The 23,895-nt window shown below is 56.7% G+C and overlaps 10 protein-coding genes across 10 annotated transcripts; 5 read left to right on the top strand and 5 right to left on the bottom strand.

Annotated features, from left to right (window-relative positions):
• Positions 1 to 194: 194 nt before the first annotated feature.
• On the bottom strand, positions 195 to 2,107 carry BKCO1_6000157 (mfs monocarboxylic acid transporter; the record flags this gene model as incomplete). Its single annotated transcript, XM_020277802.1, has 2 exons — positions 195 to 1,770; positions 1,845 to 2,107. The coding sequence occupies 2 exons, from the start codon at positions 2,105 to 2,107 to the stop codon at positions 195 to 197; spliced, it is 1,839 nt and encodes a 612-aa protein (XP_020133744.1).
• Positions 2,108 to 2,340: 233 nt separating this feature from the next.
• Positions 2,341 to 3,544, top strand: BKCO1_6000156 (3 exoribonuclease family protein; the record flags this gene model as incomplete). The annotated part of the gene is made up of 2 exons (XM_020277801.1): positions 2,341 to 2,835; positions 2,903 to 3,544. 2 exons carry the CDS (start codon positions 2,341 to 2,343, stop codon positions 3,542 to 3,544), a joined length of 1,137 nt encoding a protein of 378 aa, XP_020133809.1.
• Positions 3,545 to 4,985: 1,441 nt separating this feature from the next.
• Positions 4,986 to 8,296, bottom strand: BKCO1_6000155 (dna polymerase v family and armadillo-type fold domain-containing protein; the record flags this gene model as incomplete). Its single annotated transcript, XM_020277800.1, has 3 exons — positions 4,986 to 6,936; positions 6,991 to 8,215; positions 8,266 to 8,296. The coding sequence occupies 3 exons, from the start codon at positions 8,294 to 8,296 to the stop codon at positions 4,986 to 4,988; spliced, it is 3,207 nt and encodes a 1,068-aa protein (XP_020133810.1).
• Positions 8,297 to 9,225: 929 nt separating this feature from the next.
• BKCO1_6000154 (mitochondrial 54s ribosomal protein 41) lies at positions 9,226 to 10,098 on the top strand (the record flags this gene model as incomplete). Its single annotated transcript, XM_020277799.1, has 2 exons — positions 9,226 to 9,758; positions 9,933 to 10,098. The coding sequence occupies 2 exons, from the start codon at positions 9,226 to 9,228 to the stop codon at positions 10,096 to 10,098; spliced, it is 699 nt and encodes a 232-aa protein (XP_020133811.1).
• Positions 10,099 to 10,639: 541 nt separating this feature from the next.
• On the bottom strand, positions 10,640 to 12,296 carry BKCO1_6000153 (sphingosine kinase; the record flags this gene model as incomplete). Its single annotated transcript, XM_020277798.1, has 3 exons — positions 10,640 to 11,970; positions 12,036 to 12,086; positions 12,140 to 12,296. The coding sequence occupies 3 exons, from the start codon at positions 12,294 to 12,296 to the stop codon at positions 10,640 to 10,642; spliced, it is 1,539 nt and encodes a 512-aa protein (XP_020133804.1).
• Positions 12,297 to 13,039: 743 nt separating this feature from the next.
• Positions 13,040 to 16,137, bottom strand: BKCO1_6000152 (coatomer beta subunit; the record flags this gene model as incomplete). The annotated part of the gene is made up of 5 exons (XM_020277797.1): positions 13,040 to 13,188; positions 13,245 to 14,853; positions 14,906 to 15,295; positions 15,359 to 15,779; positions 15,833 to 16,137. The coding sequence occupies 5 exons, from the start codon at positions 16,135 to 16,137 to the stop codon at positions 13,040 to 13,042; spliced, it is 2,874 nt and encodes a 957-aa protein (XP_020133805.1).
• Positions 16,138 to 16,584: 447 nt separating this feature from the next.
• Positions 16,585 to 17,372, top strand: BKCO1_6000151 (mago nashi domain protein; the record flags this gene model as incomplete). Its single annotated transcript, XM_020277796.1, has 7 exons — positions 16,585 to 16,622; positions 16,679 to 16,716; positions 16,770 to 16,865; positions 16,921 to 16,984; positions 17,032 to 17,119; positions 17,175 to 17,300; positions 17,358 to 17,372. The coding sequence occupies 7 exons, from the start codon at positions 16,585 to 16,587 to the stop codon at positions 17,370 to 17,372; spliced, it is 465 nt and encodes a 154-aa protein (XP_020133806.1).
• Positions 17,373 to 18,393: 1,021 nt separating this feature from the next.
• Positions 18,394 to 19,589, top strand: BKCO1_6000150 (vesicle-mediated transport protein; the record flags this gene model as incomplete). The annotated part of the gene is made up of 4 exons (XM_020277795.1): positions 18,394 to 18,837; positions 18,898 to 19,048; positions 19,108 to 19,465; positions 19,523 to 19,589. The coding sequence occupies 4 exons, from the start codon at positions 18,394 to 18,396 to the stop codon at positions 19,587 to 19,589; spliced, it is 1,020 nt and encodes a 339-aa protein (XP_020133807.1).
• Positions 19,590 to 20,031: 442 nt separating this feature from the next.
• On the top strand, positions 20,032 to 21,175 carry BKCO1_6000149 (trna (guanine-n-)-methyltransferase; the record flags this gene model as incomplete). The annotated part of the gene is made up of 3 exons (XM_020277793.1): positions 20,032 to 20,180; positions 20,268 to 20,485; positions 20,685 to 21,175. The coding sequence occupies 3 exons, from the start codon at positions 20,032 to 20,034 to the stop codon at positions 21,173 to 21,175; spliced, it is 858 nt and encodes a 285-aa protein (XP_020133696.1).
• A 170-nt stretch (positions 21,176 to 21,345) lies between these two features.
• On the bottom strand, positions 21,346 to 22,281 carry BKCO1_6000148 (nucleolar protein nop52 variant; the record flags this gene model as incomplete). Its single annotated transcript, XM_020277792.1, has 3 exons — positions 21,346 to 21,757; positions 21,848 to 22,109; positions 22,221 to 22,281. 3 exons carry the CDS (start codon positions 22,279 to 22,281, stop codon positions 21,346 to 21,348), a joined length of 735 nt encoding a protein of 244 aa, XP_020133695.1.
• Between the last annotated feature and the right edge of the window lie 1,614 nt (positions 22,282 to 23,895).

Below are 23,895 nucleotides of genomic sequence, written 5' to 3'. Positions count from 1 at the left end.
TGCTTTGAAAGCAGATAAGATCCGACCCAACCAACGCCGTGCTGGTCTAGAATGCAGTAGTAACGAGACCAGCTTAAAGCCCAGCAACAAGCAACAGCATATAGGAAACATTGACAGACGTCATGCAATGCAAGCTGGTGTGGCTGGGAATATTCCAAGGTGGATGTGATGCAGGCAAACAATCAAGACGACAGTTACACCGCAATTCCTCTTACCTTCCACCCACCAGGGCCCTTCCACGCCCAAATCCACAAGCCGCAAGCAACCCACACGCTGATGGCCATAGCCCAGAACGTGGATGCGTAGCAGGCCTTGCCATAGCACAACACATCTTCCCCATCTCCGAGACTTGGTCCGTCGTTGCCTCCATTGTTGGCGGCTGCGGAGCCCCAGTCGTAAACGGCGCTGTACACAACTCCCCAAACGGCTGCGCCGGCTGCCGGCATCATCGCAACGATGCCCCAATTGGTACCGAAATTCTCCACACCCCAAACAGCGGCGATGATGATGGGGACCAGTGAGAAAACGGCACCGTAGCCGGCTCCAATGAGACCGCTAACGATCCAGAAGCGCTCGCCGTGCCCTTGAACGCCTCCGGTTGCGAGGATGATCTGGCCAAGGGACAAAAGAAGAGAGAATGCAATCAGGAAGATGATGCGAGAGACGGTAAAGCGACGGCGAGGAGGCAGTGAAGCGATAGACGAGGTCTGAGAGTGAGGGCCTTGCCTATGAGCCGGGGAAGTGTGATCGGAGACGGGGGCGAACAGGTCGGAAACGGTACCGGTCAGGAGACGCGCGGCGGTTGAAGTAATGGCAACAATTGACACATGCGTCGCTGGGGAAGTGCGGTACTCGGCGGCGGTTGGCACGTCATAGAGCGTGCCTATTATGGTCCCTAGGTTGTTGATGAAAGCTTCACCAGGACCGGTTACCAAGAAGAAACCTGCGGAAAGCCACCACATAGTTGCATCGCCAAGGAAGCGGCGCGTCTCCTCGTTCAGAAGCCAGTTCTTCTTGGCCCGCTCTTCCTCGGCTCTCAGCTTTAGGTCATCAGCCTCGGAGCGCAAGAAATCAAATTGTGAGTCGGAGAGATCTTGCGGCGCTATGGTGCCGTATCCGTGCTGGTGCCGAGCAGCATTGAAGAACTCATCCTCGCTCAAGAGTCCACTCCGCTCCAGCTCATCCACGGCCTCGTCGATCATTTCTTCTTCGTCTACGATGCGCAAAGTAGTGCCGCCCAGCAGGCCCACGACGAACAGGAATATGCCCAGGAACAGGAAGAAGCGGAAGACGTCGACGTCTCCCCGAGACCCATCCGGACGGCGTTCGCACAGCAAGCGGCTGCCCACCTGACTCTGCCACATTCCACTAAGGCCAAAAGAAGCGACGGGCACCGCCAGCGCAAGCCCCTTGTTCTTGCCACGTCCGAAGTTCTTTGCGCATGTCGTCAGGGCGGCGAAGTACATGGCCGAGGTACCCAGGCCGATGGGGACGAAGGCCAGCACCATGACTCCGAATGGCCATCCGTTCGGGCCGGCATGGTAGGTAAAGGCAGCCAGCAGGTATCCGAAGCCGAAAAAGAAGGCCGAGATCAAAGACGAGAGGGCGGGGCCGTAGCGGTCGCAGATGTAGCCAAAGACGGGCACGGGCAGGTACATGGCCAGCTCGGCGGTGATGGAGATGATGTTAACCTGAAACTGCGTGTAGCGCAGGCGCGACTGGAAGAGGGGCGCGTAGAGCGAGTAGACGGTGATGGAGCCGGCGGCCAAGCTGTAGGCAATCAGCATGTCGGCAGCTTCGCCCGGCTTGCTGCAGCGGCAGCCATCCGGAGGGTGGTTACACACCAGCAGAGCACGGCGCAGGCATAGCCGCCGTATCGCGTCACGGCGCGGCGCATCATCTGGCGGTCGCGTTCCTGGATCTGCTCGGCGACCTGTTCGAAGAAGCTGCCGGCGTACGAGTTGGTTTGGCTGGGGCGCGAAGAGGAGCGGGAGTCGAAGGAGTCATCGGGACGCAGCAGCCGGCGCGTCTCAGCCGGGGCCGAGGGGTAGTCACGCTTGTCGATGCGCGCGTGGCCAGGCCCCATGCTCCCTGTGGGCGACGGCATTGCTTTTCGATGTGCGGCTCTGGCTCCGCGGCGATGAAGAAACTCAGCCCAGCCTGGCACCGCCCCAGGAGGAGCTTCCATTGCGTGCCTGCCGAACCAGCGGTAATGAGCTGGCCGGCGCGCCGCCCGTGCTTGAATGACGCTGGCTCCATGGCCCGAGCCCGTGCGCCGAAATAATTCAACCGCCAGCTGCAATCGCACCTGGCGCACCCACCTCGAACATCCCGCCCAACATGCCGCCGCCCAGCCAGCACCTGCTGCTCTCGCCCGCCGAGCTCGCCTACATCCACTCCTCGCTGTCCCTCGACCCGCCCGTCCGCCCCGACGGCCGCAGTCCCACCCAATTCCGCCCGCTCGTCGCCGAAACCGACATCCTCCCCGGCGCAAACGGCAGCGCAAGAATATGCTTCGCCGACGGCACTGAAGCCATTGTGGGCGCAAAGGCCGAGGTGGAGAAGAGCGTGTGGAAGCCGGGCCAGCATGAAGTCGAGCTTGCCGACGCCGAAATGGCCGGCGACGACGGCGACGACGGCGCCGCCGCCCGCCGCTCGAAAGGCATGGGCGAGAACGCGTGGGTGGAAATGAGCGTCGAGATCCCCGGCTACCGCGACGACGACCCATTGCCCGTCTTCCTGGCCGCCATGTTGACCGAAGCACTGCTGGCAGACGGCCAATTGCGGGACCGTCTGTTCATCAACCGCCGCTTCCACTGGAAGCTCTACGTCGACGTACGAGCTCCCCTCGACCCTCGCACCAAGAAACAAGCCCAATTGCTGACCCCAAGTCCTCCCGCAGATCCTCCTCCTCTCCCCGCCGCTCTCCTACCCTCTCCCCCTCCTCTCCCTAACCACCCACCTCGCCCTCCTCTCCACCCGCCTCCCCCGCCTAAAATCCGAGCAAGACGAAGACCCGCTCTTCGACGACGACTGGGCCGCCAGCACACCCCTCTACCCCCGCCGGCACGCCGCCAACACCGCCAACACCGCCGCCGCCCCCATGAACCGCCCGCCCATCACCCTCCTCGTCGTCGCCGTCGGCCCCAACATCATATTCGACCCCTCCAAGGAAGAGCTCGCCGTCGCCGAAGCCGTCATGGCCCTCTCCGTCGGCGAGCAGCAGCGAACCGCAACAAAAGACGACGCCAACAGCAAAAGCAAACCCTCTCTCCGCCTCCACGCCATCCGCACCATCGATCCCCCCTCCCGCCTCACCCCGCCCGGCGTCCCCAACGCCCTCAACAGCGCCACCGGCGGCGTGGCGCCCACCTCCAGCGCAGAGGCCGTCGCCCTGCGCGAAGGGCTGCAGACACCCGGCGTGTGGACCCCGCCGCGCGGCGGCGTCAGGCGCGGCCTCGTCGCGCAGGTCATCAAGCTGGCGACGCGGGAGGGCGGTGTGGCGGAGGAGGTGTTGGAGGCGTTGGAGGCGGTGGAGAAGTAAATGGGTTTGTGGGTGGTGGTGGCGGTGGTGGTGGTGGTGGATTTATTGTTCAGCTGAACTTTTGGAAATTGCACGGCATTCATGACCAAAGGATGGAGAGGAAGAGAGGAAGAAAAAAAAGAGAGAGAAATGAGACGAGACGAGGTTTCTTTTTTTTTTTCCTCGACACCTAGAGAGAGGGCTCTGCTCTCGGGGTAAGTCAGCTGCTGGAGGGAGAATTGGTGTTGTCTGGATCGATGAGCGAGTATAGTAGCATGGGGAAAGGCGTTTATTGGGGGAGTCAAAAAATACGGAAGCCGCTTGGTATATCTACCGGCGCTTTGTTCGTTATGCGCTTTGCTTTCTTTCCTACTGCTCGGTGTTATCATGTGGAATATCATGGGCGGGCCGCCAAGCGAGTGGCTAGAATGCAGTGGTTTGGAGAAGTGTAAAAGAGAGAGAGAGAGAGAGAGAGAGAGAGAGAGAGAGAGGTTACGGGGAATCAAATGGATGACTGTACTGCCTAGCGGCAAAAGCGGCTCAACTGACTGGACCGCCATTTCACGCAAATGAAAAATCTCAAAAGATAGAGGGTGCCGTGATTATTTTCACAGACGTACCAATGACAAAACGCGAACTCGATCATATTAAGCATGTTGAAGCTACCAAACTAAAAACCGCTTTTGCCAACCTCCAAAGTTTATCAGCCATCAACGTCCCGACCCTTACTCTCATATGTCCACTAGCATTTCGGAAAGTCTGTTGGTGGCCGAGCTGGATGCTGTAAAATCCTGTTTAAAGGTCGGTAGGTATTGTCGGGCCTGCCTTTGGCGGTCCGGGCCACCTCGAGGGCTCTGTTGGTTGCAGACCAGCGAGAACTCAACCATTATCAATTAGTTTCGGGTATTGGTGGGTTCCTCGGGGCTTATACTGGAGTGTGCGCGTGCAACCGGAGAAGTCGTAAGAAGTTCAACGAAAATCATAACTGGTACTGATCCTTTGTAGCAAGTGGTGGAAGCACCGATGGGGGTGCAAAGACTGTCAATGAGAACTTGTTGAAAATTGAGAGCATTAAGGGTAGTGGCGCAACTGAAACTTGAAAACAGCAAATGCATGAAGGAAACTTCTGTCCGGAACGGCTGCATCGGACATTCGTTCCGCAGCTAGTGGAGCGAAACCGGTTGCAGAAGATGAGATTCCCCTTGGTCTGCACAGAGGTAAAGTGGTAAGCCCCCTAGTAAGGCATGTTTGAGAGCTTTTCGTGTAGCAATGGCAAGCCACTGAGCCGCGAAATGTGCTCGATCTTGCTTGCAACCAGCATCAAAAAGGGCTGGCATCTCTAAGGATCGACTAACCCGTGTCGGGCGGCTATTCTCGAGGATGTGTCATGCTGGAGGACAGGCCATTTCTGTAGAATCACAGAAGTTGAGAGAGGTTTGAATATCAAGGCGCAGAAATGTGATCAGGCCTCATTAATAAACTCGTTGGCTCTGTCAGTGGAGCTTCTCGAATGAGGTTTGCCTACCGCGACATTAGTCAGCGCGCGAAGTAGATCCAGAAGCTGTTCGAAGTTCTGGAGAGAGGGCGGTTCGTCGGAGAGATTATCCAATTCCTCCGGATCAGCATCATTTAGTCGGTTGTCATCTTCAGCTTCAGAACCTTCGGAGGATACCTCATCGTCTTGTTGAGCGACACCTGAAAGAGCAGAGTTGTCCGGGTTCATGGGGAAAAGAAGGTTAGCGGAATCTCCGGAACCCCATTTCGCAGCCCGACCAATCTCTGTCCGGGAGTTGCTGGTTAATAGTTTGTCCCAGCTGTTGTTGAAGACGTTGAAGGTCCATCGCGGCTCATATGGGATCTGTTGGCCGTCATTACCAATTGTCGTCTTTCCCACGTGAGCAACTTCAACGACCCACTCGCCCATGCTCCCGATTGTGTTGAACCTCCAGCATCGCTTCTGTCGGACTGATTTGATCGGGACTTTTACTATTCGATCTTTGCTCCTCCGATAGACGATGAAGTCGTGTCCGCTTGTGAGGTCGTTCGCGGCCGCGGTGTCCAGCCTCAATGTGTTTGGAAAGAGATGGTAATCGGGGGACAGGCCACGCTCATCCACAGTCATGTACTCTTCCATCTCAAGATTCCACGCGAGACCGCCATTCTCCAAGCTGATGATGCTGCCATCCAACAACTTGCAAGGCTCACTTTTGCCCTTCGCCAGTTGAGACCAGCTTTTAGACACTATGTCAGTGCCGCTGGCATCGGCTACCAGCTCGACGTCCAGAATGAAGTCTCCAGCCTGACCTGCGGGATTGGCAATCTCGAAAGTTGCGCAATACACGGGCTGGACGTCAGATAAACTCAAGGTCCACGCGTCTTGAGGTGCCAGGATATGCGACGATTCAAAGCACCTCGTAAGGATGTGGCGCTCCACAATCGGGTCACCGATCTCTTTGGAGACCTTTGCATCCATCCTGTCAGGTTCTTCCATCATCTCCGCAAAAACAGGGAAAGAATACGTGGTTTCGTTGATGTCACGCTCAAAATACTTCCGCGCCGCAAAGGTCCCCAAGTGGAGATGCAGCTTAAGGAAATTGCGGAAGTAGCGAGCGTGCTTAGTGGTATTCACAACGGCCTCGAGCAGCTTTCCCGCCGGGGAGTCTTCCGAAGCGGCGTATGGAGCTTGATGCTGCTGAAGCTTATGCTGGAAGCGGAAAGTGAATGCATCATGTGTCGAGGCCGGATGTGCAGCAAGCTGTCGGGGAAAACGGTATGGAACCATGCTGACCGGAGGTAGATCATCGGGATCAAAAGCGTATGGGGTATCTAGAATGACGAATGGCTCCGCTTCGAACCTCTTTGCGTCCCACTCCACGGGCAAGCACTGCAGTCGATCCGCTGCTTCCTTCACCTTTTGTTCGACATTGCCTTGGATCTTGAGGATCGTGCGAAAGCTCCTTTCGCAAGTAATGTAGCACTCGCAATTCATGCGTATGGGGTCGAGGGCCTCAAAGTTCATGCCCAAGACTTGCTCCGGCTCTTTAGGCAGTGGCCAAATGAAGTGAGCGCTATGTGCCAGGACCTCACCTTCCGATATCGTCTGTCGGTACTTCCTACGCTCTTCATCTCTCAGGAGTCTTTTGCGAAGTTTCCTCTCAGCTTTCGGGTTGTATCCCCAGACCTTGGCCCACATTTCACCTCCCGCGCGCGCACTAATTTCGATCTCGCGCAGCCACTCGATGATGAGTTTGACTGCTTCTGTAACTGCTTCGTCGCTGCCGTAGATAAGAAGCTTCGCAGTCTTCGTCTGTTTATGTGGCCCCCACACTTGATCGATATGGGTGTTCGTGATCATGGCGATTTCTGCAGGGCGAGCGATGGCCGGCTTGGAACTTGAATTCTTATCGAAACTCCTGTGCATTTCTTAGCGAAAAGTCCACACGATCGAGGATAAGTTGCGCACTTACTGCCCAGCCAAGTTGATATGTTTCGGTAGTGCAAAGACTCTGCCAGGACGCATGCCCTTCTTCCTCCACTCGGTGGTAGCTGTAGTGTCGTGATAGACGGCAAGAGACTGAACCTTTTCATCAGATTCGATGGCTCCTACAACTTTCGCCGCAAGGGATGTTTCTTCAGGCCAATCGCTCATCGCACACGGGGACTCTCGCGCAACTTTGCGTATGGAGGATGAGTTTCCGCGCATAGCAACTGAGCTAAAGTCAGTGTGGGTACTCCGGCCACGAAGACCATGAGAACCACGAGGGCTATAGCCGTGGCCACGTGTAGAGCTTTTACCGCGAGACTGTTGAAACGCCGTTCCAGGAGTACCTTCAGACCCTGAGTAGCTTTGTGAAGAGCGTTGTGACACATGAGATCGAGACTCACGGCGCTCGCCATGAGTATGTTGTCCACCACGGCTGCGAGGTTCATCACGGCTGTGACCACGGCGATCACCACGGGTTTGAGAGCTAGCGCGACCACGGTAGGACGGTGTGGCAGGCATACCAACAGGATAGATCAACTGTCCCGGCCGTTCAAAGTGATGGCGGTATGTATTGCCGCTCACAGTTTGCGACATGGCCGGAGCTGTATCTTTATCCGACTGTGCTTTGAACCAAGCCTCGTCCTCTTCTCTCTTAAAGAGAGGCACATCTTCATCAAGACGACGGGTAGAGCTTTGCCGTGGCGGTCCATCTGTTATAGCGCTTTCACCTGGAGATGTGGGAAGCCCTGCTGAAGATGGCGTCTGAGAGAAGCTTGGGTCAAGCTCGATCAAGTCGTCAAGATTAGAAGAAGTCCTCCGAGAGTGGATCTTCTGTATCAACGTTCCATTTACGGTACTGCCACCTGACACGTGTTGTTTGTCATGCCTGTTGCGGATTGGGGCTGAGTTGGCTGGAGAGGCAGGTTCTCCAAACGCGAGCGAGGCAAACGGATTCGACCAGTTGATCGGTGTCTTGCGCGTGGGCTGTTCGTCCGAGGACGCCAGGTCGATGAGAACATCCCCCGCTGGCCTTGGCCGGTTAAGAGCAGGAGCAGATGAGCCCGCAGAAACAGTAGGAGTGACCCCAGCATTGCGGATCGTCGGGGCGTGTGTCCGGTGTTGCGGTTGAACGCGCGAAGGATGGCTTGAGGGGGGCTCAGGTCTGGACGAGTGATGGTTCTTTTTCTTGCGTGTGACAGACTGCCACTCTAAAGACGTGGATTAGTGGTGAGATATTCAGCCGAGGCGGGTGCCTTACCAGCCGCATTCTGCGACTCGAAACTATCCATGGCCCTTGCACTAGAGCATGCGGCAGAAGCGAGGCTATCGGAGGAAGAGGGCGATACGAAGCCTCAGGGATGGGGTGTGCGACGCAGCGGGAGGATCTGAGGTTGGTTGGTTGGCGGTGGATGGGCGAGGTGTAGAGAGGAAGCAAGGCGGACGAATTTATGGAAGTTACGGCGCGGCACCAAAAAAGAAGGCACGGGGTGGACCGTCGATCAGAGTCCACCCAGGGTAGGCACTGGGTGGGAAGCAGTGCACGGCTCGTGTGATTTTGAACGACACATGGGCTCCGCCCTCGGTCACTGCAGCGCAGCGCGGAAAGTCTATTTCCAATATCGGTCATCACATTGCAAGGACGTTCCCTTGACCGAGTAATAGGACAGCTGCCCAGTACCGGCCTCTCCTTCGGGGCATTTCGTGGTGCCGCGGACGACTGGAGATACGTCAGTAGACTCTTCGAAAAGTCTACATCTCCCAGTGCTCTCGTGGCAGGGAAGCAATTCTGCGTAGAATCCGAGGCCTCACTCCCTTTATTTTCAAAAACACCGTCTTGGGAGCACTGTTCCTTGATGATCGGAGCCGTACTTCACGCACGATGTCGCGCTAATGTCTTGCACGCATACTCGGTAGCATCTGAGCATGTGCCTGGAGACGGCCAAGATGGGGACACCAGGACTGTGGTCACATGCCTCTGGACGTCGCTTCCTCAGACGGAGGAAAGCTTGCACGGGCAGCAACGATGCACGACGTGTTGTGACTGGGACCTTGGACATGGTGGAGTTGCGGAGAATGGCTTGACGTCCAAGCACCGCCCGCCAGGCGCTGATCTCTTGACTCGCGTCCCAAAATCTCAGAAACAACCGAAACCGACGACCAACCCACCGCGCACCCAAGCTCCCTCCGCCGACCACCGCAACCTCCTCCTCCCACCACAATGGCCGCCCCAAAGCTCGGCCTCTATTTCCGCCCCCACTTCCGGGTGGGCCAAAAGGCTGTATACCTGTACGCCGCACTTCCCCGGGCCTCAAACCCACGCACACACGTCTCGCCCGCACCGCATACACCTCCGCCGCACACCTCCGCAAACCCACCCCCGTCCAATCTAACACGCACAACCACCACCCCCCATATACCTGCAGCTGCTAACGCGCCATCCCTCCCTCGAACCCGTAGGCCCGACTTCACCATCACCCTCCTCCGCTCGTCCTTCCTGCCGCCCACCTTCGCCAAGTTCATCGTGCCGCTGAAGCTCAACAAGCTGGATATGCGCGACTACCTGTGGCACGCCTACGGCGTCAAGGTCACCAATGTGCGCTCCTTCGTGCAGCAGGCAAAAATCCGCCAGGACGACCCCGCCCGCAAGCGCGCCATGCCGCGCCGCTGGTACCGCGGGCCCTCGATCAAGAAGATGACGGTCGAGATGGACAAGCCCTTCGTCTGGCCCGATGAGCCCGAGGACTGGGCGCCGTACGTGGCTTTTTTTTTTCTCCCTCTCTCTCTCTCTCTCTCCCTCCAACCTCTCATATACACATCTTCAAATCGCCCTCACGGGGTCATTCTCTTTTGAATGTTGCCCCAATACGTGGCTTGGATAATGGTGGAGTCAGAAGCTGACACATTTTTTTTTTCACACAACTGCAGATACGGACGCGACTTGTACCGAGCAGCAGAAGAGTTCTCGGAAAAGGAGCAGGCGAAAATGATGCCGGAAGCGGCCTACGACGGGCCGAGAGACGCACCAACGTTACGCGAGCAGGCCGAGCGGTTACGCAGTGGCGCGGAGGAATGGGTGCCGGGCCGGATTTAATGAGTTGTTTTCAAGATTTTGGAGGAAGATGTTATGGGTCAGAGACAGCGACGTTCGAAAAAGGAAGGGCGAGCTGGTCGCCGCTATTTGAGGCACCTACCGATGCTCGAAACGGGATGGAGAGCATCGTTGCGGAGGTGCTCCGGAGAGGAGAATCGTGTTGTATTATGACTGTACAGGAAACAGCCGGGGTTTGATTGGGAAACGGGCATAGGCGGAGTTCATCGATAATATTAAACAAAAATCCCTATCCACAGAGTTGGAACACGGAATCAACGTCCATGTCAATCTATTCCTAAACGCCCAATCCTTCCAAAGAGAAAACTGGCTAGAACTACAAGATCTTGCTAATGGATGAGCAGGGTATCTATCTGTAGCTTTTGTATAGTGGATGCATTTGTTTGTACAGGATAGGAAGAAGGAACCACTGAGTGTCGATCGGCCAGCCAATGGGATGCCGTGCTTTTCCTCAAATCCCAAAATGTAAAGGGGCGCTCTTGTGAGTTCCTCTACGCATAAGAAATGGGTGGCAAAGTATGCTTTAATGAGGCGGACCTCTCGCCTCGTACAAGTGACCCGTCTTGCTCAACACCGTTCCCAGCCCCTTGTGCACCTCGGCCTGGAACGGCTCAAAAGGAACCCGCTCACCGTCGATGCTGATATACCCGTCCTTCTGGTTCTTTGGGGTGATGCGGTAGCCAGAGACCTTCCGGTACTTGACATGCGGGAGGTCGAAGAAGCTACCATCCTCGACCGAGAGCAGCGTCTTGATGGACGTCCAGCGCTTGATGTCGCCGTCGATGCAGACCATGTCGAGGCAGCCGTCGCTGGGCAACGCGGCCTGAAAGAAGTTGGCGTCGGCCGACATGTACGCCATGTTGCCGCAGTAGAAGTTGCCCATCTTGTCGTACGGCTTCAGCGTCCAGCTTTCCGGCAGCGGGTCGTTGACGGTGCCGAAGCGCAGCGGGGGCAGGCCCGTCTCCTCGCCGACCATGATGGATTGCCGCTTCTTGGTGCCGTCCTGAGGGGGGTTGGCAGCCTCGCGGTAGTAGGCTTCTTTGATGGCAGCTTTGTCATCGATCTCCAGTCCGATAGCAACGTCACAGGGGTAGACTGTTTGGCCTATGATACGAACGAGGAAGCCATATGTGAAGCGCTGACCGCCCATCCAGCGCAGGTTTTCCGTGGCGAGGTCGCACTCGGCAACAATCCCAACGGATTGGGATAAGAAAGACAGGGTGCGGCGGTCACCTTGAGTGATTGACACCAGGTCCATTGGCGTGCGGAGGCCCTTGACAACGGCGAGAGCAGCCAAGCTACAGCTGTTTGTGCCGTTCAGGTTCAGGCTCATACCGTTGCCACTACCGCACGGGAGCTGGACAACAGCAACTTGTTGCAGTGCCTTCGCCGCGTCCCTCCGCTTTCCCAGGCCATTGAAGACCTCATGCGGTACGCCGTCGCCGGAGCAGCACGCGATGACGTCCCAATCATCCACCTCCAGCCTCTCAGCAGCAAGCTCCACGGCATGGCCGGAGAACTGCGTTTCCTCGACGTCGATGACGCAACGCGCGGCCGCGAAGATGGGCTCGATCTCTTTCATGTACATCTTCTGCGCGCCGCCCTGCCCGCCGAACGGGTTCACCAACACCTTGATGCGCTTCTGCCGCTGCGAGGCTCCATACGCGCGGTCCAGGAGCTTCTCGATCCACAGCCGCGCTTTGGAGCGGTCATCCTTCTCGACCGTGTAGTTGATGAAGGCCGGGCGCACGACCGACGACGAGACCTGGCGCGCATAGTGGATGGCGATGTCAAACTCGGCGAGCTCTGCCCAGAGCACGTTGTACAGCGGAATGGAGCGGGTGGGTTTGGAGCCTGCGCACAAGTGAGCAAACACCCTTCCGGCGAGTGCCTGTGCACCGGGCAGGCTGTTCACATACCGCTAGGCAGCAGACCGCAACACTTGGGGTCGACTTCGGCGAATGATTCGTCTGCGCGCTTCGTCAGACCTCCGGGGATGCGGGAGCATTGGGCTCGTGGTTACCTAGCACTACGAGCGAGTCTTCTCCCAACGACAGCGAGGCCAGCCTGCCGACGGCGAGCGTGTCGGGCGCATCGGTAGGGCTCAGCAGGGCCGAGGTCGGGCGCGCGAATTCGTCGGCATGTTCGTCGAGTGGGTCGCGCTCTCCGGTAGTCGACATGGTGGTTATGGCGGAGACAAACGAGTGTGGGAGGTTCCGAGCAGTGCCGGCATGGCTGTGTGGAACTGGAGAGGTGCTCGCAGATGACCCGTCGCCGCCCGGGGCTCGCTCGCGTCACCGTCCGCAGCCCCAGCCTCCGTGTTCAGATCCTAATGGAGCACGAGCGCGCCTCGACGCGAAGGAAATCCAGCCGAGGCGGCCTTACCGGGCTCTCGGCGCGGCTGCAGACAGGACCCTGCAAGGGACGGGTTGAGACAAAGCCTCGCCCATCCCGAATGCGGCAGACTTGTCGCGGGGGCATTGCGGACAATGCGCCCCCATTGGTGTGTTGGCAGATCCCAAGCCGCCGTTGCCTGACGCAATGCCGGCCTTCCCCAAATGTCTAACGTCCCCAAGCGCAGTGATCACCGGGCTCTGCCTGAACCACATGGCTGCAATTAAGAGTGTACCTGTGCTAACCTACCACCATGTCTCCCCTATTTTCCCGCCTCCTCTCGTGTCCCGTAGAGCTTTTGTTCACAGCGCTCACTACTCCCGCATATGCAAGCGAAAACAAACAACACCAGATCCTCTTCTACGGCCGAAAGAGTCCTCTGGGAAGGCTCAAAACGCGTGCATGTCATCAATCGCCTTCGTAAACATCCGTTGGCGCCGTCGCTGCATACAGACCGGCCACCCTTGCAGCTGCTCCTGTCAATACAGGATCCTTGATATCGTCCTATCACTTCTCTTCAGTAACAGCTCTACGCCTCGCCCGCCGCCTTGTTGATGCCCTTGAGTGAACCAAGAGCAAGCGCCAGGCCCTGCGAGCGACTGCGGATCCTGACGAAGCCCGTGACTGGCCCGTCCTCGCCTTCCTTCTCTATGCTTAGATTGGCCAGCGCGTCCTCGCCTGTAAAGAAGTCAGCAAAACCTTAATCGGTCTGAATCGGGGCAGAAATAACGCACCGAACACGCTGCGAGCGTAAAGGTTGGCGCTCAGGAACTGGCAATCTCCCTTTAGGGATGCCTCGGGGGTCAGGCAGCTCATGTTGGTAGCCGCCATCAGCTGCTTGAGGAAGTCCCGGAGCGTTTTGGCCTTGGAGTTGATGTTGACCTTATTCTCCCATTCAAACTCAGTCCACATGGTCCTAAACTGGGTTTCTGAGCAGTGCGCGGGCTGGATGTAATCCATGATATCCACGTGCACGTCGTTGAGGATGATCACATTGGTATCCGTGGAGCTTGCGCCATCATAAACGACGTTGCCGAAGATCACGCCGGTGTCCGTCGATGACACCTTGATCGTGGCCTGCACGTTCAAGAAGTCGTGGGGTCCGAGGTTCTGCGTAGTCGGCCGCTCGACAACCTTCAGGTCTCCGAGGGTAGCAAACTCGACCGAAAGATTCTGCAGCGTATCCGTCGTCTGGTTGACCAGTAGGACATCGAGCACGATGTCAAACTGGTGGACCTTCACATACGCCTCTGAGTAGACTTGATCAGAGAAGCCGGTAAGCTGGACAACCCTGCTGAGCTTCGAGGAGAGGTCCTCGGTAGTGTTGTCGCCTCCTGTGGCCCTCTCCAGGTCAAGCTCGATCTCGTCGGCGCCATCGACGGCGTTTTTCTTTGCGAGCTGCCTGATAGAAATCACGTCGTCGACCTGAACAGCAGTCTTCATCTTCTCCGATGCTTCCTTCGCAAGACGCTTCTTTTCCTCATACTGCACCATAGTGCGGAACGCTTTCCGGGTGTCGTCCAAAAAGACCGTCTCCAGCTCCTTCTTCTGCTGGAACTCGGCCAGAGCGCGGACGCAGGACATGACTCGGTCAACCGAGTCCTCATCAATAGGAGTCTTGACGAACTGTGATTGGCCAACACGGATGATGGAGATCATGATAAGCATAGCCTCCGCCTTGAGGGCATTGGTGCGAGCGGTTTCCTGAGAGATTTCGGAATGGCGCATGACGAGCTTGGTAAGAGTCGAGGACAACACCGTGGCGAGGTAGTAGTCACCATCCAGGATTAGCTGGCGGAGCGGAGGCTTCTGAGCTGCCTTGACTGCCTCCAGCTTGGCCTTGACGGCAGCTTGGCTGGTTAGAGCGCTCTCCGTGGCATAGGTTCCATCTGCTAGCACCTTCCTGGAGCCGGTAGGAGCGGACTTCGCGTGGCCGTTGATCTGGTCCTTGGGATCAGGCTGACCATCGGGTACCTCTTCAAGTAGCCTCTGTTCCGAAGCGAGAATCGGGATCTCTCCAAGGCTCGCACGAATCCGCTTCCAAGCCTCACGGATATCATTGGCTTCCAACGAGTACTCTCCCACAATCCACAGTGCACCGCGGTACACCTTGCCCGCCCGAACTTCACTAAGAGTAGACACCAGGCGTCCCACGATTGACGGCCTGAGATCCGGAAACTTCTCCACGACCTCCTTGACAAAAGAAATGACGTCCACCGCAGAGGCATTGTTAAAGTCCGCAATGAAGTCCATCAAAGAGTCGACAACGCTGGCGGCAACCTCGGAGAACTTGATGGCGCATTGGTGTATCGAGTGGATGACCAGCGAACGGTATTCGGAGTTCTAGAAAACTAGTCAGCAAGAACAGAAGCATATCCTCGGGCCGTCTACAAACCTTCTCGTACTGTTCGTCCACAGTCTTCGACAGCTCCTTCTTGAGGAGCATAACGACCTCCTCCACATTCTTGCTCGAGACCATTTCCATGGCGAGCTCCAAAGCCTTCTTGCGCACATCGATGTCGGTGCTGGAGAGAACACGGAGAATCTCCATGACAAGATCATCCAAAATTCCTTCATTCTTCTGCCTCAATTGATCCACCTTTTCAAGGACGATGAGCTTCACATTGTTGTCGGGCTCCTTGATGCTCAGCTCGATGAATTTGGCAGCAGCAGCCTTGACGGCAACCGGATTGTTGGTTAGAGCGGTAAGCGAAGACGCGGCCTCGTACACCACGGTGGAGGTGTTGGCCTCGAGAAGATCAAAGATCAGGCGGAGGTAGCGCGCCTATGCATGGTTAACTCGAAAAGTCCAAAGACGAATGCGCACCATTTCTTATGGTAATCTGACCTTGTTCTGAGGGTTGGACACGGCATCCCTGCGGATAAACTCGAGCTCCGTAAGCTGCAGGAGCTCATCTGCGTTGGGAATGCCATCGAAAACACCACTCAGGTATTCCAAAGCTTTATCGTGGCTAATCGAGGACAGGGCAGCGAAAGCGTTGCGCTTGCACGTATGGTCGTTCTCCTCCTCCAAAAAGTTCAGGAGAAGCTCAGGCGCGTCGGGGATAAGAGCTTCCAGGTGCTGGTATATCGATGCAATGGCAAAAACGGCGTTCTTGCGGACGTAGGCATGACGGTGCTCGAGACATTGCCTGGCGGGCTGGAGGAGAGGCTCGACCAGCTCGGCGTCGCGGAGTTTGCACACGAAGCGGAGCGTGTTACCCCGGATGTACTCGTTGGGGTGCTGCAGATCGAAGCGCATACCGTTGCTGTCCTGCGTCAGATGTAGGCCAAGCACAGCCGGCGCCAATTGAACACATACCAGACCAAGATCCATTCCTGCTTTAACTTGCCATTGGCGTCGTGCTTGGGGCATATCTCGTAGTACAGGTACAGGAGCTTCTTGAGAGGCTTGCTCTTCGACGGCATGACGAATCGGATGATGTGCATGAGCAGACCGGGCATGGCATCACCATTCAGCATGATGGTCAGGATCTTCTTCATTGTCTCGAACTTGGTCTCGTCGCTGCCCTTCTCAAGCTGCGTCTTGAGCTCCTGCAACGTGGGCTGGTCGGCAGCATTGTCCTGGTGGACGAGGCTGTACGAGTTATCCAGGAAGGTCGCCATTGTGCCAAGTAGTAGAGATGCCTAGGGGGAGATTGTGGCAGATTCGCTCGGGTGGGAGACGAGCAGTTGCGGCGTGCTCCCGCGGCGGCCGTCAGCCGTTCGATGCGCAGTGGATGCTGCCCAGTGCGGGGGCAGAGCTCGGGGGAGGACGGGGAGGCGGGCGGAGATGGCCTGGGCAGACGGGGCGGATGGGTCTGGAGGATGCGGCGGAAAGAGTGTCGTGGTGGTTTGAGCCTGGCGTGGGCAGTTGGACCTTTGGACCCCTTGGCTCGTTCTTGAGGATCACCTCCAGGTGTTCACTACGACGCGCGATTGCGAATTTGGCCGATTCGCCTGCGCTCACCGCCCGCCCGCCGCGCCGCGACAACCCTACCCAGCCGCGTCGCCTCTTAGCAACACCATCCCCCAGCATCGCATCCTGCCTGTGCGCTGTGTTTGCTCTGCACGATGGCGCCCGACAACGACCAATTCTATGTGCGCTACTAGTAGGCCTCCCTTCTGCCGTGCATCGCCCAGCTTCACGTGCTGACCTGTTCTGCAGCTCGGGTCACTCTGGGCGCTTCGGCCATGAGTTTCTTGGTATGCACCTGGCGCCGCCCATGGGATCCCTGCGGGCCGCTGACATGCCGTAGAGTTTGACTTCCGCACTGTGGGCGACGGCCGTAGCGCAACAGCGCGTTATGCGAACAACTCCAACTACCGCAACGACTCTCTGATCCGGAAAGAGAGTAAGGCGACCGACTGTTGGCTTCTCTGCACGCAAGCTGACCATTTTGGCTGCAGTGTGCGTCAGCTCCACCATCATTGCTGAGATCAAGCGCATTATCAAGGAGAGCGAAATCATGAAGTATGCAATCTCGCCCGTGGGTCTGTGTGGCTGCTGACTCCTCCAAGGGAAGACGATGCCAAATGGCCGCAGAAGAACAAGGACGGTCGTCAGGAGCTGGAGATCAAGTTGGGCAACGAGCACATTTCCTTCGAGGTGAGACATCTGCCATGATGGCCTACTGCTTCCCTCTGCTGACTCTTAGACGTAGACAGCCAAGATTGGCTCGTTGGTCGATGTCACCGAGTCTGCGGATCCGGAGGGTCTTCGTGTTTTCTACTATCTTATTCAGGACCTGAAGGCGTTGGTCTTTTCATTAATCTCGCTCCACTTCAAGGTCAGTCTCGCCCAGTCCTGCCGTATAGTGCTTCCCGTACTGACCACCGTGCAACAGATCAAACCCATTTAAGCGCTGTATGCGCAGGGGACGAAGGGGCTGCTCAGAGTTGCCCAAACCTGATATCAGACTTTTTAGTCTCAAAGAGGTTCGATGGAACAGGAGAATGTATGGCTTGATTTCATAGCCCCAAAGAAGAGTTTTTAAAAGACGCGGCTAGATACGGGTGCACATAGAACTGCGCATACGGCGGAGGCCACCTTATTACGCTACCGCAGATAAAAGCTAGATACCAGGTTGATGCCAAGAACAGGCACACAAGTTCCTTTACATGCACCCCATCCAGGAAGGTCTGCACGCGGTAGGTGGAGAAGATCAGCTTGAGCGGCACTGCCACGGCAGCGCTAGCAGTGATGTCAGGGCGTTGGCCGATACAGCTCCGCTGCCCGAGATCGCAGCAGAGCCCGTGGCCCTCCCGACTCGCTGTTGCGGTATTTTTAGCGCCGTGCCGGTGCGTCTGTACACGGAGAAATAACGACGGGATGGGCTCAAACACACAGCAGACGCACGGTGGTGCTCGTGCCAGCCTGCACCTGCAGAGACGAGCAGCGGAGCAGTCGTCGCTATCGCGCCGCGCCGGCGGCCTGCTATTGCATAGCGCCGCGGATAACGACGTTGCCCCAAATAGACGTGCCGGGCACTAGGCCAAGGGATCTTCAGCAACAGCGAACACCAAGCCGGCCGGGCCCAGGATTGCTCGTGAGCTGGCCGAAAGCATCCACCCGCGACGTCTTCTGGCTGTTCGAGAAGTAGTCTGGAACAAGCGCCGATGTCGTGGCAATGTTGGCCGGAGAGCGGCTGCACGTGATGCTAGCTGATCGCTCTAGTCGGCCGGGCGCCAGGCGCGCCCCCGCAAGGTCGAGGGCTGGCCGCGCCGCCGCGGTCTTTCCATCGACGCATCACCTCTCTCAGCCCACGATGGTCTATCCGGCCCGCAGCTGCAGTCTGATGTAGCTTCCCCGCCAACCGCTTCCCGCAATCGCCTATACACCTACATTTTCCTCTCATGTTGCCGCGCATACAGTCTCCCTGAATGTGCCCCGAGCCCATTAGGATGCCTCTCCCGTCGATTCAAGATACCCTGTTGCCGTCGCCTCCGCCAGACCAGTTATCCGGCCGCACGACATGCCCCCCGGAGACCTCTCGCCCTCATGCACGCTCCCACGACGCCGCAATTGACGCCAGCACCTCTACTTCCTCCGACGATCGTGCCGCCCACCCTGAGCCAATCTCTGGTATCGCCTCGCCGCCCGCTGACCAGGACAGCCGGCCGAATGTCGACCCGCAGGACCCGGCACCTGCAAAGCGAATGGACACCGACGACGACGGCCCGCTAAGGGACACTCCTAGTCCGGTCAGTGCTACAGGCGACGCCGCCGAATGCGACCGCTCGTCGTTGCAGAGTCCTGCGCTTCCCTCCACCGCCTCCGCCTCCTGGTACCCGAACATGTACGGTTCGGCCTGGCCCGACCACCGTGTAAGACACATCCCCAGTCGCCCGGCTGGACTGAACCGTGACTGACTTGCAAGCGCGCAGTTCCTCCCTAATTCCACATCCTCCTTCCTCCGCCCTGGCAGCAAGTTCAAGGGCACTCAACAGTCGGATCGTCAAGTTTACGAGGTGCAAGTGGAGATCAAATACGTGGACATGGAATCGCATTGTCTATGTGGATACCTGCGCATCCAAGGTACGTAGCGCCCCCTCTGCCGTTGGATAGGTCTCGACTGACCCGGTTACGCACGGTAGGCCTAACGGACGACCACCCTACCCTCACCACATATTTTGAAGGCGAGATCATCGGCACAAAATACACGTTCCAGACCAACCGGCCAGAATGGGGCTCGAACGAGAAAGTGGACATGCAGCACTGGGGCCGTTTCCCCGCATGGCGGCCACTCGCCAAACAGGCCAAACGCGCCGACTTCACGTACAAGAACTTCGCCCAACGCGAGAATCTCTTCATGCGATGGAAGGAGCATTTCCTCGTTCCGGATCACACGGTCCGCACCATTTCTGGCGCCAGTTTCGAGGGCTTCTACTACATCTGCTTCAGCCAAGTCACCGGCAAAATCAGCGGGATCTACTTCCACGCCAAAAGCGAAAAGTGAGTGTTTGTGCTCGTGAAATCCAGCCTGAACCAGTATGCTAAGATTCGCCGCAGGTATCAGCAATTGGATTTGGAGCATGTCGATGATCATGGGTGTATGGGCGCAATTGAGTTTCGATGAAGTGACGAATGATGATTAGCGCTTGCATATTGGGCGAGGCCGGGCAGCATTCTGCTGGGCACGGGCTATTGTGGCTTTCAAGGGCTGTTTTCGAAGGGCATCGCGTTTATATCATCCTTGGCTTTGGTTTCTCCCTGGGACAGGTCTTCGGAGGTGGATCTGGGTTTCTCTTTCTCTGTAGGATGTATAACACTTTTAGGTACCGGCGTGCACATAAGGCAAAACCTGCTTTATCGGAATTGAGGGTATTGCTTTCTTTTTGGCAGCTCAACGGCGCTCCGACGAATGTGCGTGATTGGCGTGTCTGACATTGCCGCTTCGGGACGATGAGTCGCGCCTGGTGGCACCGGCCACCTCTTAAATTTCGGCCGAGTCATCCGCGGCCCAACTCTTCGCCGTCACCACCACACTTCCAAGTGAGGTTCACCTACCACCGTCAAACATGGCCGGCCAAACGCACAAGCGGCAAAAGCGAGACGAGTACCGCAGTGCACTCAGCGAGGCTGCCTCCGAAGGCACGCAGCTGCCCAAGAAGAAATTCTACCGGCAGCGGGCGCACGCGAATCCCTTCTCCGACCATGCCTTAACATAGTACGCACGAGACAAGTCTTAAGCCGTCGCAGCTCTGCGACGTAGCTGGTATATTTAAACTAACTTTTTTTGCTTGTTCTCCCGTAGCCCAGCTCACCCCGGGCTTATGGACTGGGCCAGCCTCTACCCAGCTTACGCCGTAGGGCCGTCAGAGGACGAGGTTTCCGCCATGCAGACCGACCAGGAGGAGGGGTCTCTTGTTAAGCGGAAGATCTCGAAGGACGTCGAGGTCGCAGACATCGGCTGTGGCTTTGGTGGCCTGCTGTTTGCGTTGTCGCCGAAATTGCCAGACACGCTCCTCCTTGGTAGGTTGAATGATTTTTCTTCCCCTAGTTTTCTCAAGTCAATCAACATGTTCTTTTTTTTTTTAACTCTCTTCTCCTACGTCTTTCGAGTATTGGTTATGAGTAATCTGTACAGTTCTATATCGTGTTCCCCTTCAGCATCTCTCACATCTTCCCACCTTTCTTCTCCTTCGATAAATTCTGATGTCTCCTCCTGTAGGCATGGAGATCCGTACCTCGGTCACGGAGTTCGTACAGGAGAAGGCCAAGGCCCTCCGCGCGCAGAACACAGGCAGCAACGCGTACCAGAACGTGGCTTGTCTGCGCGCCAACACGATGAAGTTCCTGCCCAACTTCTTCCGGAAGGGTCAGCTCTCGAAGATCTTCCTATGCTTCCCGGACCCGCACTTCAAGGCGCGTAAGCACAAGGCGCGTATCGTGTCGACGACGCTCAACTCCGAGTACGCATTCGTGCTGCGGCCTGGCGGCATCGTGTACACGATTACGGACGTCGAAGACCTGCACCGGTGGATGGTCGGGCACTTCGAAGCCCACCCGAGCTTTGAGAGGATCAGCGATGCGGAGTTGGAGAACGACGTCTGTGTGGAGGTCATGAAGACGGAGACAGAGGAGGGCAAGAAAGTCACGAGGAATGGCGGGCAGAAGTTTGTGGCTTGCTTCCGGAGACCGGAAGATCCTCCTTGGCCTTGATTGATTGGATTTGATGTCTTTTTTCTAGCCGAAGCTGGTCTACTGGGGAGACTTGCGAGTCTCATGGATAAAAGTTATTTGGAAGCATAAACATGAAAAGTCTTTTGTTCGCCCGATAAACCCAAAATAACGCCGCGCTGTAACCACAGTGATTATGCAAGCCCTGGATATCACTCGTCAATGCCGCCCCATTCCTCGTCCTCGTCCTGCGCCTGTTCCTCGGGCTTCTTGGGATTGTTCCAATCCTTCAGTCGCTCATCCTCCTCCATCGTCTCCTTCACGCGAATCCGGATTGCCTTGGTCACGCTCTTCTCCCGCAGCTCGCGCAGCGGCGCTAGAACTTGTTCCAGAGGCAGATGGCCCTCTCTCATCTCATCCACCTTATCTAGCTCGTCGATGTAGATGTCGAGAACGTGCAGGCGCAGCCCGTTTGGCACCTTGGGGTCGGTGGGGTTCAGCGGCGTCTCCCGCAGGATGTCGAGGTACCTTTCCAGGGCGGCCTTGTTCTGCCAGCGCTGACGAGCAAAGAGGCTGAACGAGGAATTGAGGTACTGGCGGACGAGGAAAAGGAACTTGTCCATCCTGCAAGGTCTCATCAGCGCACAGGCTCAAACAATCAACGTGCTTTGGTCTCTCGCCCGTCTTCCTCAAATCAGTGAGATGCTGTCGTACCTTAGCCGGTCGATGCCCACCCACTCCCTCGCCATCGTAGTCCAAAACGCGTCCAAAAAGTCCAGCGCCGTGTTGAGAGGAAGGATGTCGACCAGTGCCGCGAGTTCGACCGCCAGCTGCTGTTGCGTGCGCGGCTTGTCGCTCTGCCACATGCAGAAGAAGAGGCCCTTCCATAGCTTGAGCAGCTCGACCTCCGACATGCCGGTCTTTCCATCGAGGTAGCGCCTCAGCCCGTCGAGGGCTTTGTCGCGGATGCGCTTGTCTGGACACGCGGGAAGAAATTCCGGTCGCATTAGCTTTTTTTTTTCTTTTCTTTTTCGTGGACAAGTCTAGCGGGGGCGTTCATGGATTCTGAGGGTGGTGAATTACGCACCATTGGCGGCGAGTTGGCGTATGAAGGGGCTGTTTTGCGAAGCGGCGGTCGAGTCCGTCATGGTGGGGGAGTGTATGCGGATCTTGCTTGCGGAGAAAGAGGCGTGGGCTGCTTCGCGATGCGTGAGACCAGCAAAAAGTCGTTATCGATAGGAGGAGGCGCACGGGCCATGTTCGTGTGCTGCGTGCCTTTCCCCGCAGGCTGTGACCACACTCTCGCCTGCGAACACCTCAGAATTATGGGTCATGATGATCATCACCAGTGCCCCAGGCCCTGCTTCCGCATGTCGATCCACAAGCGTAGATACGATACCTACCAAACCCGGACACGTCATCGCCAAAGCGAACGCGAAGCGGCATGAGAGTCATGAACTTTGCAGTTGCACGAACAGCGCAAGCTGATGGCCACCAAGCCCTGCTTTCACCATGCTGTTTGACGGTTCATACTGTATACTCACATACTCTGAGTAGTCAGTATCATCAGTGAGACCCAGGTGTCCATCTATTGTCCCCTTCATTGTCGTCCGAGCTGCATGTTCGTGCTTCGGAGGCGGTCTCAAAACCAATTGATGTTTTGTCACTCAGGACCAAGATGATACCCGAACAATTGACTCGTTCAGATGCATCAGATGACTCCCTAATCAATGGCTAACAGCTCTGACCTCGCTAAACTTCGAGTACCCGCCACTCCTACGAGAGTGGAACGCAATACAGCCTTCAATAACCTCGGATAAGGAACGGATAGCGGAATCGTATATCCGCATGCCGTAGGAGGCGGGGCAGGAAGCATTTGACAGAAGCAGGACTTAATGAGCGAGGGGCCCAGCTTGAAAACGTGATCTTGATTTTATTCCACACTAACGACCTAACGAACACGGAAAGTGTTGGGAACACATGCAAATTATTCACTACTGTTCTGTTGAAGGGCACCCCTACATTGACGGACTCGGGGTCAGCGCAGTCTCGTGAGTAGTAGAGTCTTCTTAGCTAGTCACTTAGCATCTGAGCGTGAGTTCATGTTTCCGGTAGGCTGACGACCTTGATGCTAACCAATAGGACCCAACAACCATTGTCGCCGCAAACCCTCATGCAGAACGCATTTATCAAGAGACAAGGGATGGACATGTCAGGAGATGCTGATCGAAAACGCTGACCCAGAAATTCGGACAATTCCTGGCACCCGTGGCGGATTCAAGGCCAACACTCGCCGTGGTTTGCAAGGCCACGAAGACCGGCCATGCACCCACGTGGGACTGTCAGATGGACTCCTTATGCTCTTCCACATTCCGAGACTGCCACATCGACTGCATAATCCCAGTTTGGCACGACCATTGAATGCGGTTTGACAAAGCCGCCCATTGTAGGAGGGACAAGGTCCTGCACACTGGTTCAGCTTGGAACCAAGGGCACCCCCCTGCGGAGTCAACGAACGGGCATTGATTGGATACACCGAGAGTGACGGGCCGTCCCATAATACTCAGTTCTGTGTACGTCCACACCGAATCCCGAGCTCCCTAATAATATCGGCTTGTCGGTAGGTGGATGCAATCGACGGGATTGTGGAAAGCTTGCGGTCGTGTAGTGGCATCTGACGGGCCGGTCGTTTCGGTTTGAAGGATTTTCATGGCCAACTGTGGACAACAGACTGGATGGGACGAAAACGTCTACCCATTGGA

This window comes from Diplodia corticola (genome assembly GCF_001883845.1).
Source record: "Diplodia corticola strain CBS 112549 chromosome Unknown scaffold6, whole genome shotgun sequence".
NCBI lineage: Eukaryota > Fungi > Ascomycota > Dothideomycetes > Botryosphaeriales > Botryosphaeriaceae > Diplodia > Diplodia corticola.
The sequence above is the reverse complement of the archived record's forward strand: the minus strand, read 5'-3'. Positions and strand labels throughout refer to the sequence as shown.